At 39.8% G+C, this 17,721-nt stretch overlaps 1 protein-coding gene across 1 annotated transcript in view; it reads left to right on the top strand.

The window, feature by feature from the left end:
- LOC117232300 overlaps positions 1 to 17,721 on the top strand; it is a 296,390-nt gene that overhangs the window by 132,351 nt on the left and 146,318 nt on the right. The window contains exon 4 of the mRNA XM_033491612.1: positions 10,944 to 11,027. Within this exon, the coding sequence (XP_033347503.1) occupies positions 10,944 to 11,027 (84 nt within the window). The remainder of the gene's footprint in view (positions 1 to 10,943; positions 11,028 to 17,721) is intronic.

Below are 17,721 nucleotides of genomic sequence, written 5' to 3'. Positions count from 1 at the left end.
AAATTTTTCTTAAAAGAGCAACAATTCAAAGCAATGGTTCAACGAGCTAAAAAATAAAATGGTCTCATAGGAAACAGATCAACTTATCAAAATACTATTCTGTGAAAAACGAAGTTGAAATTGGATCGTAGGATACCGTCAGCTCGACCGTCGATACAACGAGTGGACATTACGGACGCGTTGTTCCGCATAATTAATTTTATAGAATTCTGGATTGTCCCCGGAGGCGAGCGACGTTTCGTCGCGACGCGGAGCGTCGCCCCGGTGAAACTTCCGCGATTGTTTTGAAACGAAAGTAAATTTAATTTACCGGCTAATTATCGCCCGCGCAAAGTTCCGAATTAAACTTGTAATTGGCTTTCGCTTGATTCAAAGAAATTGCACCGAGCCATGCCGCACCTGGCCCGCGACTGGGACTTCTCGCTTGGAATTCGCGCTACGTGTACACGCGTGCGCACACATATACATACACACACATATGCTGTTGATCTTTGGTAGGATCGATTTTTCTACGTGTTCGTTCGATTCGTTTAGTTGTTTTTTTTTTTTTTTTACATTAAGAATAGATATGTCTTAAACCTATTCAGGACCAAAATTGCGTTAACGCAACATTATTTCATTTGCAATTTTTTATCAGTATAAAAATACTATTAGATTTAGATTAGCGTTACACGCCGCTAATTTTTAGGGGAGGAGCTTCAAATAGTTGTAGGATAATTTCGTTATTCACGTCACACCAATACGGCTCATTGGTTCATACTAAACCGTGTCCATATTTTTCTCATACTCCTGAAATTTATCGCTTTCGAAATATGTGACAAGTACTTTTCTATTTCAAGAAAAATCCAACATTACTTTATTACTAGGTTTTTAATTAATTCTTGTTTCTTCAACGTTTCAATTATTGAACCATCACCGGAAGATCCATATAAACTACAAGATTAAAATGTTACTCAATTAGAAAAACGAGTTCGAACAATCACCACGATAAAAGTAAATCTACCTCGATCGAATGTCTATGGCTTTTCTATCTTCCTGTATTCGTTTCTTTTTTAACCCTATCGACTAATGGCTAATGGGCTGAAATGCCTGAAAGATTATTACCCGAAAGCATCCTCTGCGACCGGCAGAGCGGAGGATCAGTTCTTTTGGTTATACTCGAAGCATAAGACCGTGCCACCGGCAATCTTCTATCTTCTGGTAATTAACCGCTTCCTTAAACCAAACCGTATCTCCCCTTATCTGTCTCGACGCATCTACCCCGTGTGGTTACACGTACGCACGCACACGAGCACAAGTCCGCCCACGGTAGATGTTATGACCTCAAAACAAAGAGTATTTTCCCAGACAGGCTTTCCCCGCAACACGATTTTATCTAAATGTACACCAATTGGAGAATTCCAATGATTTCGCAAAAATGAAACGAACAAGCGTTTGAGGCAATTAACAAGTTCTATAGATGATCTGTGATCCTCAATTTGGATGGAAGGATGCCTAACACTTTATTGTTTGATTCAAATGATTCAAATCCAAATGATTCAAAAACTACAACAGCATTAATATGTGAGCGTGGGGTTGTGTCATAGGTGATAAATGAACTGAAAGTCAAAAAATGGCACATGACGAATGGTAGATATTTGACAATAAGTAAAAAACAGGATAAAAGCAAATAAAGATGGGGAAGGAAGAAGAATCGCAAAACCAATCTCACGTGTGGATCCAACTACGTTATCAAAGAATAAGTAAACGAACAAATAAAGTTACTTGTAGAAAATTATTTTCATACAACGAGAATAAACAGTAAGAAATAGCATTAATAAATCGTCCAATATTTCCCGATACATGCGAAGTATTTTAACGGTTCTCTATTTTTCCTATTATTTTTAACGTTTTGTATCCTTTGAACGAGGCCGCACAAAGTCTCGTTATCTCGATAAGCAAATATAGATGTAATTCTCTATGGACGTTCGTTCGTTCGTTCGTTTTTCCTTTACGGTGAACGTACGTGCACTATTATACTTTCCGCAAACCTTTATCGGTATTGTCTCGCGAGTTATTCATATTTTACGACAGCATTAGTTGAATACATAGAAAACAGATAGGGGCCATACTTCAGCCCCCGTGACACAAGTGGATTTCCATTCCTTCGTGAATAAAACCAAGCACACGCTATAGGTGCATTACAGTTAACTCGTTACATGTATAGCTACTACTACTGCTACTATTACTACTACTACAGCTACTCTCTCTCTCTCTCTCTCTCTCTCCTTCCTATTCTCTCAATAGTTCATTTCCAACGTCTCATAAATTTACAAGTATAAATTTACAATTTGAATACGGGGATGAGCGACCATTGCCAGCTTCAAAGACTGTCCTTGCGCACATCCAGCGGGAAATTAGAACAGAAAGTTTCTCTATTTTTATTTTATTTCTCTTAGAAATCGATGAAAAAGTTGCATAATGTTGCCTTACCACTGATTTTTATCCCTATCCAATTTTCCTCCTATAATTCTACTCTCTTCGGTTAAAACGCCCCATTCGCCATCTAAACATTCGAGAGAAACTGAAGTTTTATTACTTTTTTCACTGTCTTTGATTTTCTTCGTTTGTTTGAAATTTCTTAATTAAGTAAATAAATTATTGAAGTAATTAACAGTTGGTATAATTTTTTACACGTTTAATAGTTGTACGTTTGTATAACTTTACTTGCAAAGGTAAGGTACACGGCGAAATTGAAATATTATATTTGAACATGTTTTGAAAAATGAAGAAATGTTAGAAAGAATAGCTCGAGCAACGAGACTAAGATTACTTCGTGACAATATTTTTAAAATCTTCAACAGTAAGAAAACTTCATAAAATTGAAAGAAATAGGAAATGTGACTTATCACGTTTTTTATCGCGATCTTCATACACGTTTGAGTGAGATAACTTTATTTTAAATAACTGCGTCGTAAATTATTTTAATGTATATAATACGTCTAGAACGGTATACACGGAGCAAACTCATGATCGTAATACACACCTTTCGAACGCGTATCACGGGGAATCATCGCTGCGTTACTTAGACGGTGCGATGCGCGCTCAGAAGATTATTAATTTCATTTTCGTCGAACAACGAATTACAAATGCGGTAACAAGCAGCTGGTAATAAGTAGAAAATTAGGCAAATTTGCGCCATTACGTTCCCGCTGAATGGATGAGTAGATTCCAGAATTTAGACTGAATTACCATCAGAAATTCCGGACGCCTGGCTGCGACTGCGACTCCGTTGTTAGTTCATGCGAACGGGGCCGTGTTCGTCGTAGGAGATTTCACGTCTGTCCCGGCCAGTTTTAATCGATACAACGATGGTTATTATATTTTCGTCACGCTATTAGCCAATTAAAGCTCGCATTACTTCTGATCATTATCAATACGTTTAAAGCAGCAGAAATAATAATCCGGACGGTCCTTTCGCTCTTTCGATCGATTATTCCGTTTGCGCCTAGCCCGTTGGAAAATTATCCGATGGTTGCATCGTTCCCCTGCCTAGTCCGTTGTTTTATCGCGCGATCGTTTTTATGAGCGCCATTATTGCCTGTCCACGTGTTTTCCTTCGAGTAATGAGAACGTACAGGATCGTGTAATTTCCGTGGCTCGGTGGTTGCAACAATTTTTACTGTCAATCTTCTCCGCGTACTACCTCCTTGTATTTTAATTAGCCTTCCGTTGAGAACTCGAAGAAACATACGCTTTCTTTTTCTGCTTAGAATTTTTTTTTACGTCGTGCTACTATTACTAATTGAGAGAGCTGGTTGCCTGATGAGAAAGATATAGAAAGAAATAAATTCTTTTTTATTGTAGCGAAAAGACTCACCTAGATTTCGCGCAATTTTATTCTTTGACGCTTGTACGTTCTGGCAAACACGGATTCATTTCCATGGCGATTAGTCGCGGTTTCGTCGACTCTAACGGTCAAATATTAACCTCCTCCGCCACTTTTCATTGTATCCAGTTGTTTCTTTTAAACCTTTCATGAAAACAGCCGGAGACATCGAGTATTTTCCCTCGACCCCCTGCATTCTTCGATACGTGTGTAGAAAAGAGCGGAACCGGAGAAGGGGCGATGCATAAAAGCCCAATTACGTGACTACTTGAAAAGCGAAAGCTCGGAAAACTTGTGATTGTTTAATATTTTGCGGGAGAAAGAGACGGAGTGGGCATAAGAGAGAGGAGAGTGGAAATGAGAAAAAAACTGAAAACGTGTACAGTGAGCGAACAGAGCCCATTAACCGACGGCACGATTTTAAAGTCATTTGGCACAGTTAAAAGACCGACCAAAGAACTCATTACCAGAAAATGAATGGTCGTTGAAATTTTCATTGTCTTCGAGACTTACCTCGAAATGTGCAATTCGCGAGCAAGCAAACGAGACCGACCGATATAAAGTGAAGAAAGACGAAAACATGAAGGGGAAAGGGGCTCGAGGGAGAGAGGAAATTGGAACGAATTCACGGCGAGCGAGTGTTGCCGCGAAAGATATTTCCAACCACTTGACTTCGATGGCGATTCATTTGTTTTATTTACCTAAACCTTTTTAAAATTCCAACGATAAATTATTCCTTGTCTGGACCCCTCCGCTTTTAGATCGTTCTCCACCCCGAAATTTATCGTTTTCCAATGTGACGCACGTCCAAGGCTGCATTTCCAGCCAAACATTTGTTAATCGACCACGTTAGAGGGCGATAACCTTTCCGATTTCACCGAAGAAGCCACGAATCGTTCGAACACGACGATCGTTCGTTCGGTGCACGCGTAAAATGGGGGATTCTTGTTCCGCTGACGTCACAGGACACGTCGCTCAAAAGCCGAGAATGGCCGGAAGTCGTGAAATGGAATTACCTGTTCCTACGTATGCGGCCGTTCCAAGGTGATAATTGAATAGATAGCCAACGTCGTTTCTTCCACCATCTCTTCTTCGATTTTCCTTCGTTAGCCGACCAAACCGACGCGCTACGTGTATGATATTTCGTTTTTTGCATCGTCGTGTTTCATACAAAACAACGAAAAATCTTTCGCCTTGGTTAAGTTAACACAAGGTGTTCAGCCGATTTAGTTAAACCAAGTTGTTGCAATTGAAAATTAAGTTACTTATACAAGGAAATGATATTAGGTTTTTCTCGAGATTCTCTGGAATCTGTACTATTGTAGAATAAACACCGTTTTCTCTGTATTCTCGCGCTTTATCGATTGTCTACACCTACCTCCTAAACTCTGTCGTAATATTACTCCCATATCGCAACAGGTTATCCACTGTTCCTCTGATCATCTCAAAAACTTCAATTTTTAACCACAATTCTTTATTAATAATAATTCTTATCCATTAAACGAATCCCCAACAGTCAAACAGTGTCTGTTCAATCACCAATATCTTTAACCCCCTGCCAAAATCTCAGCCCGACTGTCACCGTGGTAAACCTCTGCTCTGACGGGGATTAAAAAAAAAAAAAATGTACGTCGTCCTCATCGATGCAGAGCTTCCGCCCTTTTCAATCGGCAAATTCATTACCGTTCTCGATGAGCATCGGGGTCTGTCTGACTGTCTGTCGACCGAGGGTTGACGAGCGTGCGTCCCAACGAGACCTAACCACAGCGTTTTCTCTGGTGTGCAGGGCGAGAAGAGAGGGGTTCCGATTAATGAGGACGGTTTAACACGCGTCTCGGGTCTCTAGAGTCGTGCGTTCCCGGGAGCCGATCTCTCTCACCGGTTCCTCCGCATCCGAGGCACGCGGAAGAGGCGCGTGTGCGTAGGTGGCCCTGGTACACGTGTCCTTGTGTCGCGTTTGCTACCGTGCAAAACCGTGTACGTGAATATTTCTTGCGACATGGGAGCCTCCTTTTGATCTCTTTTTAGCCGTCGAGTGCAATCGAGGCTCCCGTTCCAGCAGGCTTCAAGCACCACCGGAGCCTCGAGAGGGAAACGCACAGGGGTACAGTAAAGAGGAAGGGGACGCGTCGCGTCTTGCATGTGTTTCGACTAATTAACATACGTGAAAATCCTCTTAATTGGGTGATTAAACGCCTGCGGAGACACTCTAATGGGGAACGGACCACCCTCGCCTCCCCCTTTTTTTCTGCTCTTTCTCTCGCAACCTCCATTCTTGACTCTGAACAACGGTTCCTCTCCGATCACTGATTCGCTTGTTATTCTTATCGTTCCGTTATTTTGAACGTTGATTATGTTAACGTTTACAAGGGGTTGAAGAAGGGAGAAAGATTAATTGTAGATATTCGTGTGGTAATACATTAAGGGAGGGTGATAAATTTCATAAAATTGTAGAATTCAGATGGGAAAAATAATAATGGGAAAGATATTAAGCGAATTCTTGGAATTTTCTTTCATAGCCATAATGTTAAGAAACAAAATTCGATAGTATCAATTGATTGGAAAAGGTTACCAATCAAATATAACGTTAACCTAACTTAACTCTTACTGAATTAATGTCATTTTTTATGCTGATCGCGAACGGACTTTCTCGAGAAGACTAACGTTTCCTTAAAAGTTTGGTCCCCGTGATTACATATATTTTATTGTTCATGAAGTTAATAACTATGATCTAAGCAAGACGAAAATAATTAGTGTTTGCGATCACGGCCGCGAGTATACACGAGTTTCTGCGGAAATTTCGTGAAATATACGGGCAAGACCGATCATTCTCGCCGGGCATCCGTTTTTCTAATTAAATGGCCGCGTCGGTAAATAAAGTTGAAGCGGAATTTACGTCAGCTAGATAGCCGACCGCTTGCAATTACTTGCGCAAAGTTACCGCGAGTAGGATTGGTTCGATACTAGACTCTATCCGTGCTCGTGCACGTTTCCCTTCTCTTTTATTTCACCGTGTGAATGGTTTTTCTTCTCCTTTTTTTTTTCTGTTACGCTTCTTTTTTTGTCAGAGGAGATTAAGTAATCGAGCGGACGATCGCGTATCTTACGGCGAGGCTTCGATTCTCGAGCAGCGAAATCTCCAACGGACACGAGCGTGTTTAGCGCTGTTATAACGAAGTATTTGCGTAGCTCGGTTTACTTGGCTCGCGAGGCGGCGTAATTAGAGAAGTTGAAGAGACTTTTGATGGGACTTTGGCTATCCAAAGTATTTACAAAACGAAGACAAATGGAAATTATGATTTCTTGTTCGTGAAACGTCGCACGGAACGCCGTAGGAACAGAGAATACGAGAAAACGGAGAGGAAGAGTAAGCTCGTCTTTTCTGGTGATTTTATCCCGAAATAAAATATTTACGACGTCTTCGTTAATTTCCACTTTCCGAAACTTTCCGTCAGTTTTTATAGGAAACATTTAATTAAACCGGTGTTGTTTACCAGTTTACTTTACAACCGGTAACCAGTGTTACAACGCCCGTATGTGTTCCTTTGTTAATTGCTTTCCTCCATTTTAATTTTCTTACTTCTGTGTTAATTACCGTACCGCGTCCTTCGACTGTCGTACTATTTTTTTTTTTCAATCGTTTTGTGTCGCTCGATTTTCGATTCCACCATTCCGAAACGAAATTAATCTAAATTCATATACTTTTGGAGTGCTTATTTATAGAGATAATGAAAAATAAACGGAGAAAAATTTCGTCTCTTTGTTTAAGATATGAAATATTTATATTCACGATCATATTATATTAATGTATATTTGTATTTTATAATCTTCTAAAGCGTAGTATCTTCTGAGATAATTGCCTGAATTACTAGGAAAATTAATTACAAAGCAAAATTTATTCATTGTAGATTCTAATTAAAAAATTCTTAATAAAATGAAATGTTTTATGAACGTTGTTAGATCCACACTGTACGGTATATATTGTAATGCTTTCTCCAAAATTTATCGATAAAATCAAAATAACCAACAATTCTTTAAATCTTTATCATCGTATCATTTCCTTGTATAATATTTGTGTATACGCATTTATCAATTCTGTAAGAATATCTTTGAAGAGAAAGGGAATGCTTTTAAACATAAAATTCGTTTTCAATAATTCCGAAAATTAGACACGTTTGTAATAGTCATATTATGATAAGAAATTAATCTAAATTCATATATTCTTCAAATATATTGAATAATTTGTTAATGAAAGTTATGTGAGAAATAAACGGATACTTTCGTCTCATTATTCAATTCAAACGTAACTCTCTTCATTTAGGATATATGAACATATACGTAACTGAAAGTTAAACAAAATCGATATCGATCGTAAGATATCTCAATTCGAGAATCGAAGGATCTCAATTCCGTTTATCGACTGAGCGTGGCGCTTCGATCGCGCGTCTAACGACTAGTTCCCGCGTAATTTTTTCTAGGATAGTCGTCCCGTCGTGATGTCAGATAATATCGTAAATAATTCATTTAGTATGTTTACTTCGATGTTGAATCGGTTGTAAATCTGCGAAAGTTCGATCAGGTGCTCGGGTTTGTATTGGTGCGGTGAATAGAACGTTGTGTTTATTTACTTTATGATCGTATCATCGTCGTCATTGCGTAGTGCGAAATGTGATTCAGTTTACCGTATGTCGTCGTATCGTTGCATCGTTGCATCGTCGCGTTCTGTGAAACATATCGAGGTCTCTTTGATCATTTCGCGTAAAATGGAACAAAAGTTCCCTCAATTATCGTGTTCGTTTCGTGTCCTTATCGAGTGTTTTTCGTCTTTATCGTAAAATCTATTAGTTCAGCATGTCGTTCTTCCGTAGAATTGTGTAGATATTTTGAAGCGTCGAAAGGAGTTCATTCATTAAATTTCATTACATTGAGGTAAAGATATAACATTAATTAAGGCACTGAGAGTAAAGATGGATTAATGTAATTACATTTAACAATATTTAACAAACTGAATTCGCCATTTGAAATCTGAGCACAAGATATTCATTGTAACAATTAATTTCGTTACTTTCTTTGGATTGATTTTGAAAAAGTTCCAATTGTGTATAATACTGGTTGTATCTATATATGTTCTTTCCAACGACATTTCCAAAACGTAACAAAACACATATGAAATAAATCTAAATTTTCGTATAATTAATACAGTTTATTAGTATAATTTGATGTTCTGAATTTGTATTTCAGAAAAAATCTAACATTCTATTTTTGCTCTCAATTAACATCAAAATGCCTAAGGAGTAAATTAAATGTACGAAGCGCGTTTTAATACTATACCTACTGGCGCCATAATTACTTTCTGTGTACCGAACATGTAAAGTCGTTCAGCCATATTGAACTCTGGCTGTTTCGAAACTAGGTTGAGCAGTTACAAGTACGAATTCGTTAGTCGAATCCTTTTCTTCGAAACTGCAAACGATGAAAAACATTTTGCGTATGTTCCATAAAAATTATCAGTCAATGTTTACATCGATCATTTCTTATAACCAATAACCATTTCGAATACTAATTTATCGACAACTTAAATGGCTTAGTCGTCAAAAAACGAAGAGAGGCTCGCGCTGGCCGCCTAGTAATCCTATCGATTAATTTATGTTTATATTTATATTCACATTGCATACTCGCGTTATTTTATATAAAACAAATTCTTACAAATGGTTAACATCTAATTATGTACCTAATTATCTTACATATACATACATAATTGTCTTACATATAGAACGCAGCAGGATTAAAAAATGTATCAACAGTATCGAAACATTTTGTATATTACAAAATATACAGTACAATATATAACATACACTATCATTCATAAGTATTAGGATACAAATTAAACGATTTCCACTTCTTCTACTTAAAATAAAAAAAAAGAGAGATTAAATAAAGTTTGACTGACGATTTATTTAATCAAATAAAATAACATTTGATAGAACTTTTCAATAGATACAACGAATACGAGTCCTAGTATGTACATACGTACGGTCAGCAGCGTAACCAGAAACGTAACAAGATAAACAAAATAAGTAGAAGGAAGAACTTTGATCATTTCACTCTATTCTTGCAATCGTTTACGAGTTTTGACAAAGTCAGTCAGCGTGTTGAGTGAGTTTCGTTGTTGAAAGTTCTGGCAAGCAGAGTCGGGCTTAGAGTTCGGCTGGTAATTGAAACCTGCTTCTTTCTCTAGAAGCGAACTCGTTCACTCCGTCTCGTTGTTCGAATTCCGCGAGTCCACGCGCGTCTTTGAGGCTCCTCTAATTTAAACTAGCCGACGGGTGGCTCACGTGTCGTCCCCAAGTATTTTCTGCAATTAAATTGACATCTCGTATATCAGGGAAAAGTATGATGATTCGCAGAGTGGAGTGCATACACTCACGTCCCCTCTGATCTAAATTAGTCCCGCGAAATTCGTGGAATTTTGGCACGCCGGCCATCCGGAAGGCATTCCGAACATTCGTCAATCTTTTGTCGTTTACGTTTATGTTACATTGTAGTTATAGAGAATATGTTCTATTCACTTGAAAATTGTACGATGAAACGTATAGATATACATACGTAGTTGTTAATTGAGGGAGATTTGTTAGAGAAATATTCGTGGAAGTAAAATGTATATATTTTATGTTTGGATTGTCATATTCAATAAATTTACACTTTTTAGATTGTAACACAATATCTTAGTTCTAGAGATATACAGAAAACAAATTAATCGATTCAATCGAGGTTACTCATTTTTGAAGGAATGTGAATTTAATATTAAATTTAGTATTAAATTTAAATTTAATAGTATGCATATAGGTTTATTAGAGGAAGAATTTAATAGAAATCGGCAAACGATCGTAGGAATGAAAGAAAATACGCTGTTGATTAATTATTAAATACATTATCTATGAGACAATCTAATAATTAGAAAAAATTAATTTAGATACAAGTTGAACATTTGTCGGAAAATAGTTTGGTTTCTTAACGGTTTATGCAAATTTGCATATATTATATTTTATTAAATTAGTAAAATGTATTGTTTCAGAATTATTTGTCGGTGAAATGGAACTCGAGTCTCCGCAGCTTTATTAAAACTTTCACCATCGGGTTTGAGAGACCAGTTGATAAGGTTTGTGATACTGATTACGATTTTTAATTACATTTCGTATGTAACCCCGGTAAATACAGTCTGTATATTGCTCACGTACATCGGAAACGTTTAACGAAATATTTTTGTACATATGTATCCCCTGTTACACGTATCGTTGATATTTTAATTACACTGCAGAACCGAAAAACCGAGGGGGGAAAAAAAGAAAGCACAACGAAACGCGTGTTCACGGCATGGAATAATTCACTCAAATTCGTAATTACAAACGCGTCAGAAGGAAACGTTCAATTAAACTGTCGGGTTTCGTTCGAACGAAATCAAAGCTTGTTCTTTTTTTTACACTGCCCCGCCCTTCTATCCCGACAAATCCTGGGCCACGATGCGGGAGCATAATTGGTAATACGATATGTTTGTTGTTTCGTTAACACTGCCAACAGTATAATTATGAATAAAGAGTTTTTCAGTCGCCGTGCCTTTCAATGGTCTCGATATCAGTCTCGTCTAATTAATTCATAATTAATATCCTTCCTCTGCGACGTACCGCGATGATATCCTATCGATTTAACGCATCAAACCACGGTCCTCTTATATATTTTAATTTTCCAGACTTTCAAACCACTCCCGATCCTTGTAGATCGTTTTTGCGGTAGTCATTCTGTCTTGTAATTAAACTACGTTACATAGCTTTTACGTGGGATATTTGGACGATGACGAACCGCGCAGCTAAATCTCATTAAAAAGTTACACCCTCGTCCATAAATCACGAAATATAATAGATCTGCAATAAAATCTTCGAAAACATGGGATAATTTAGATTTCTTTGTAATACACGCGGTTAATCAGCGTTAACTTGATTTTGTAATTACAGCACTCATTTATACTAATCCTGAGTACATTAAGTATCCTCTCACTTTCTGTTACATTAGTAGAATTACCATGCAAATATTTTTGTATTTATACATTTCCTTTGCATCTACCTTTCTTCGTATACTAAATTAATCATATAAAGTATCATCTATGACAAATGAGTTGTTCGAAAGAGCTATAGAAAATTATTTATCAAAAGAGATAAGATACATCACATGTTCGAAGTAAGGATAAGAGCTCGTCTAGAACTTCGCCTAGTCCGTCGAAACGACGACGACGACGACGACGACGAGAGAAACCTACATCCATCTCTTTTTATCATTTCGCGATCATCGTTATCATTATCGGCAACCGTTGTATCGGTCTTTCGAGGTCGGTCCGCTTTTCTGGCCAGGATGCTCAGACCACTCGTGCGCCCGTATATTTGACCACTTGTTAAATCGGCCTTCGTCCCTTGTCGGAGAATCGTATCGCGTTCGTGGCCCGAGGTCCTGCGGTAATAACTGGACGCCATTATAAAATCTCCTGAGGGAAACCAGCTAAGGGTACCTTTCCCTTTCCCTTCGTTCCTTTCCTCTTTTCTTCCTTCTCCCCCCCTCTCTCTCTCTCTCTGTCTCTCTCTCTCCCTCCTTTCTCTTTTACCCAAGCTCAAGCCTTTCTTTCCCTCTTATTCTTTCTCTTCGTTCGGGCTCTTCCTTCCCTCCCCCTTTGTCCCCCATGATTTCTTTCTCTCTGGCTCTCTAGCTGCCGACTCTCGGTCCCGTTCGTCCATCCCGGTCGTTACTGCCAGGATACGGATTTTCTCCGTTGACCGACGATATTTCTTTGCCGCGATTCGACTCTCGTTTTGCTCGCCGTACGTATTCCTATGGCCGCCTTGTTCGACCTTACGATATTCTTGGATTCCGTACGTCCCTGTTTCCTTCGTGGTTTCTTTTTTTTTTCCTTATCCGGTTCCTCGTCATGCTTCCTCGTCCAGACTACTACGGTTCAACCTCTCGTCTCCTGTCCAACATCCTCGACGTCGTGGTCGTTGTCGTTGTCGTTGTCGTTGGCCGAGACCTCGTTCATCCTCCGCAACCCTTTCTCGAAAAACGGCCGGATGGGAGCAGGATTTTGTGTGACGAAAAAAGGAGAAACTCTAGCGAACGATTCGACAGAGAAACGCGGCAGGAAACGAGGGAGGAGAAGGCAGTCGTACAGAGGGTGGCTGTTGAACAGCGAAGGTAAACGCGAAGGAGAAACGAGGAGAGGCAGCGAAAGGAAATAGAGAGGGACAAGCCGGAACAGGGATGCGATTCCGCCCAATTTATAGCGGACCGGATTAAGCCGTAATCCCCTTTGGTACACGCTGCGCGTGCGGTGTCGCGTAATAATGATTCGAGTGAAAATATAACAAATATACCGAGTTGGTGCCGAAAATGTCTAAATTAGAGTGGAGTCGGCTGATCCGCGGCCGAGTCGATCAGCGCGGCTTTCAGCCGAAATCGAACGGATTTTCCCTCGCGTTCGATGATCAGGCGGGGGTAGGGCAGTATCTGGTCACTCGCGTAATTGTATTCTACACCGATTTACACACCCCGGGATCTTCGGCCGGATTGTTTTAATAAGGGCCGAACGAAATTCCGGATACGATTATTTTGTTGCTCGTCCGCGTGGATTCGGAGATCTAGGAAATGGGACGTGCTCCGTGTTTTTGGAGATTTCCCTCGGAAATAGCGTTATAGTTGGTTACTATATTCGGGGGTAGGTAGATGCGATATTAGAATAGATTATGTTCGTAACGTTTTTCATTGCTGGCATATCTTCGATTTGAAGGATTTGAGTTTGGTTGATTTTTTATTAAATAATAAAATGCTAAGTACGAATTTCAATATTGCGTATAGTTAGGTTTTCACTAATACGGGAGACTAAAAAGAATTATAGGCTAGGATTGATTATTTTTGCAAGAAATGTTTTGGTTTTCAATAAGGCAATGTTGAACGTTGTATGCAAATAAAATAAAACTGGAAAAAGAAATTATTATCTAAAAGTATAAAAAAAGGGGTTGTAACGCTAGGTAGAAAAAATTACCCAACAGAATATTGCATGTATTATAAAATAATATTTGTAGATCGCTAACAATAATAATCTTTTTTGTAATTTCGCGACGAACTTTCAGGACAATTCAATATTTATTAGATTTGCTAGACTACCAATGGGTACTGCATTTATACTATTTATAAAATATTTTGGAAATTAAAATATATTCTTTTATTGAAAATATTTTCTATACGATGTCTTTAAAATATTTAATATAGCGAAATTTCCAAAATATACATGAGAAACTATAACGTATAATAGTTGACCAAAGTACCTCCATTGGCTATTAAATTTTCATACGCTCTCTAAGTACTTGGTAATTATTTGTCATACACGATGGCCCCGAAACAACACACACACATTTATCGTACACTCGAACGTGCAAGCTCTTGGATGCATGCTCGACGTACGAACGTCATTAACTTTGTTTCCGCTTGATTTTGTCAAAGAAGGGGGCTTAATAACTTCGTTAGATACGGAAGAAACATTGGAAAAACGAACGGAAAATCGAGGCGAATAGAAAATTGGCGAATGCAAATTCCGTGCGCGGATTAAGCGGCCAGATTCGTTGCCTCGTATTTCTCGTGCTCGTTAAATCCTGATGTACTTGTCATTGACGCGTTCTTATTATCACCGTTCATTACACGATAATCATGTTTATAATTCGTATTTATAAATCGTATTTAAGTATCGTATTTATAATCGTGATCGTTATACGAGTATCAGGCCATTACATTGTCGTTAGCACGGCTGACTCGTCCAAGCCGGTAAAATCATTCTTTCGAACGATACACACGTACATACATACAGAGAGCTGTGCATATGCAAGAATGACGCGTACAAACGCATTGCCTCGATTTCTGCCGGCATAAAGAAGTTAATTATCGCGACGTTTAATTATGTATTTATTTTTAGAACCCTTTGTCGAGCCACGAGTCCTTTACCGAGAAAAGAGTTACGCCGATTCTCGGTAACCCTTCCCCCTTCGTCCATTGCTAGCTGACTGCTAATGAATTTTCACCTTTTTTCGCCTTATTTGCTCATTAGTGCCTTACCCTCGCCTCGTCTCACCCTCTCCCACCCTTTTCCTCCCAGCCGTCCGCTATTTCTCCACGCTATGCGTCGTCCACCATTTCTGCCTTCTTCCATCTTCCGTCTTCCTCCCCCGCCTTGGTTAATCCACCGTAGAAGGAACTCTTTTCTACGTTCGTGTAAGAGAATGGAATCCGTATACACGTACGCACCGGGATCCTTTAGAAGGCTCCGCTTGAAAACTCGATGTTTGGCGGGTCGTCGGTGAAATACTTGTTTGCAGGACGGCAGAGTACTAATTAAAGTTTAAATAATTCGTTTGTTGATCGTTAAATTATTAGCCGGATCGTAGGAATGTAAATTGTTCGATTGATTAGCTGCTATTCTATGGTAGACGGTCAAAAAGTCGCTAATAATTAGAACGTGGACATTCAGGCATTTGTGGGAAATTTAACGACACAAAAATGTACACAATGGAAATATTGTAATGTGCAACGTTACATGTACAAAGTATCCGGAGCAACGGGTTTATTATAATATTCAGCAATATGGAATATATATCTGTATTTAGTTTGTATTTCTTTATATTCGCGAAACACGAAATTGCATAAGTAAATCTGGTAACATAGATTTTTGAAATTACGCTATAAAGTAGAATCGCGCTTTGTCGAAGGGATCTATCGATTATATCGCGTGAATGGCGGAAGTGGTGTTCGATCGTGGACGACCGTGCAGCATCCGTAAGGAAGCGATTCGAGTCGTTTAAAAGCGCGAGCAAAAAATTAATTGAACCGCCGGGAAAAAGGTCGCCGCGAAAACGTTCAATCTCTAGTGGCCTTACACGCCGGCCACTCATTACGCTTCTTCATTACGCTTTTTCTCGCAATAATATCAATCGTCCCACCACCGACCCTTCGATCCCCATTACCGAACGTCGGTGCTCCTTCGTGTTCCTGTGTCGCGTGAGTTACACGCACGTTCCTCCATGAGAAAAAGGACCGGCCCGAGCAAAGAGGAAAGGAGAAGCAAGACAAAAAAAGAAAATACGTAGGAACAATGAAGGTAGAAGCAATCGAGCCGGTACGACGGTAGCTAACGGCCTCGTTAAGAAACCGATCGCGGGCGCGCGGATCGAAGATGCGTTTTTAATGATTCTCGAAAGTTGCTGGCTCGCGGGTTCCCGCGTCTCTCGCGATTCCATAAGTCGCGGACGTCGCTTCTAACGAGGGAGTTGCGTAGTAGTAGCGTGACGAGCATAGCCAGGAAAAGAGGCAAAAGAGAAGGGACGACCGCCACAGCATACAGCACGGTGAAGAAGGTGGAGTAGGCGAGTGAGAAGAAGAAGAAGGGATGAGGGTAAGGGGAAGGTGGATGGTGCTTTACCGAGGGTACGACATTATTAACAGTCTCTCGTTATTTATTCCTCGTTAATCCCATGCATTTATTACACGGCCTCGTACTCTGCTTTCTCTCTAAGTATTCGTACAGACCTCCCCCAAGCAGCTCGGTTCTCTTCTCTTGGCCGCGACTGATTTTCCTCCTCGGCTGCTCCTTTCCCCTCCGTTTGAACCTTCCCGCGTGCACCATCGAGGAAGCATAATTACTCGGCCGTTGAGATACGCTTTCTCGCATGACCCACACGTAAGCTTGGAGCTGTAATGAACGGTTGGGAACAACGACTTGTAATGGCCGAATGAAAGCATGAACGCGAACGATAGAGCGAGATAGATGTCGAAGGAGGAGGGAGAAACGTGGCAGTGCGCGTTTCTAGCTTAAAGGTAATTTATTATCGATCGCGTTTGTAATCGCGTGTTAGCCTTCGTAGTGCGCCGTCTCGCTCTTCGTCGTTCTCTCGCTCTCTCTCTTTCTCTTTCTGATTCCCTGTTGGTCGGTCTCGCGCGCACAGGCTGACCCCTCCGGGCGAGCGCGATGAACGCGCTTAATTAGTGTGCTTAATTAATAATTCCAGCGGCGGGGCCACTCCTCTACGCGGAGATGCGTGAAAACGCTCGTTATGCCTTCCTGAATTCCTCGGTCTCCGACGCCGGCCTTTGTCAGAGCATTCGCGGCGATCCTTCAGTCCCTCGTTCTCTTGATCTTCGATAAAGATCTCCGCTCCGAGGATCCTCACGGACTGTCTCAATGTATCGGGCATTTGTATTCTGCTATTCGAACCTGCTCCTTCCGCTTGTTGATCTATGTAGATCCTTGTACAACAACTAGATTACTCTAGGTCGCGAACTTGACGCGCTATAATATTTAGAACGATCGTAATACCGGTATTAACCGAGAGGACAGAACGACGGATATGTAATTCTTTATAAGTTTTAGAAATTTAAGTAATTTTTTGAAAAACATATTTCTTGAAATTTTTACACTTTGCTCTTTTAGTAAGTTAAACTCTAAGGAATCTTTGATTTCTGTTTCATAATCTTAGGGAACCTCGAGCACACTCAAAGCTTGATTAGTCAACTATGCAATAGTCCCATTATGCGCCATAGTTATTCATGATACAGTGTCCGCTTAAAGCCACGGGACGTGAATTAAATGATCCCTGACGGTCGATGCTAGGAAAGAAACGTCGGTAGAAAGCCAAGTAGGAAGATCTAGAAACGGGTCGTTCGTTGCTGGAGACCGTGAGGCGCGTCGTAAATACGTAGTTAGGGGAACACAAATACCTAAAATGATAATCTCTTTACGAAGGATACAGGAAGGTTTACGTTCCATGGCC

Source organism: Bombus vosnesenskii, unplaced genomic scaffold (genome assembly GCF_011952255.1).
Source record: "Bombus vosnesenskii isolate JDL3184/JDL3185 unplaced genomic scaffold, Bvos_JDL3184-5_v1.1 scf7180000013285, whole genome shotgun sequence".
NCBI classification, from domain to species: domain Eukaryota; kingdom Metazoa; phylum Arthropoda; class Insecta; order Hymenoptera; family Apidae; genus Bombus; species Bombus vosnesenskii.
Note: the sequence above shows the minus strand (reverse complement) of the source record. Positions and strands in the feature narration are given on the sequence as shown.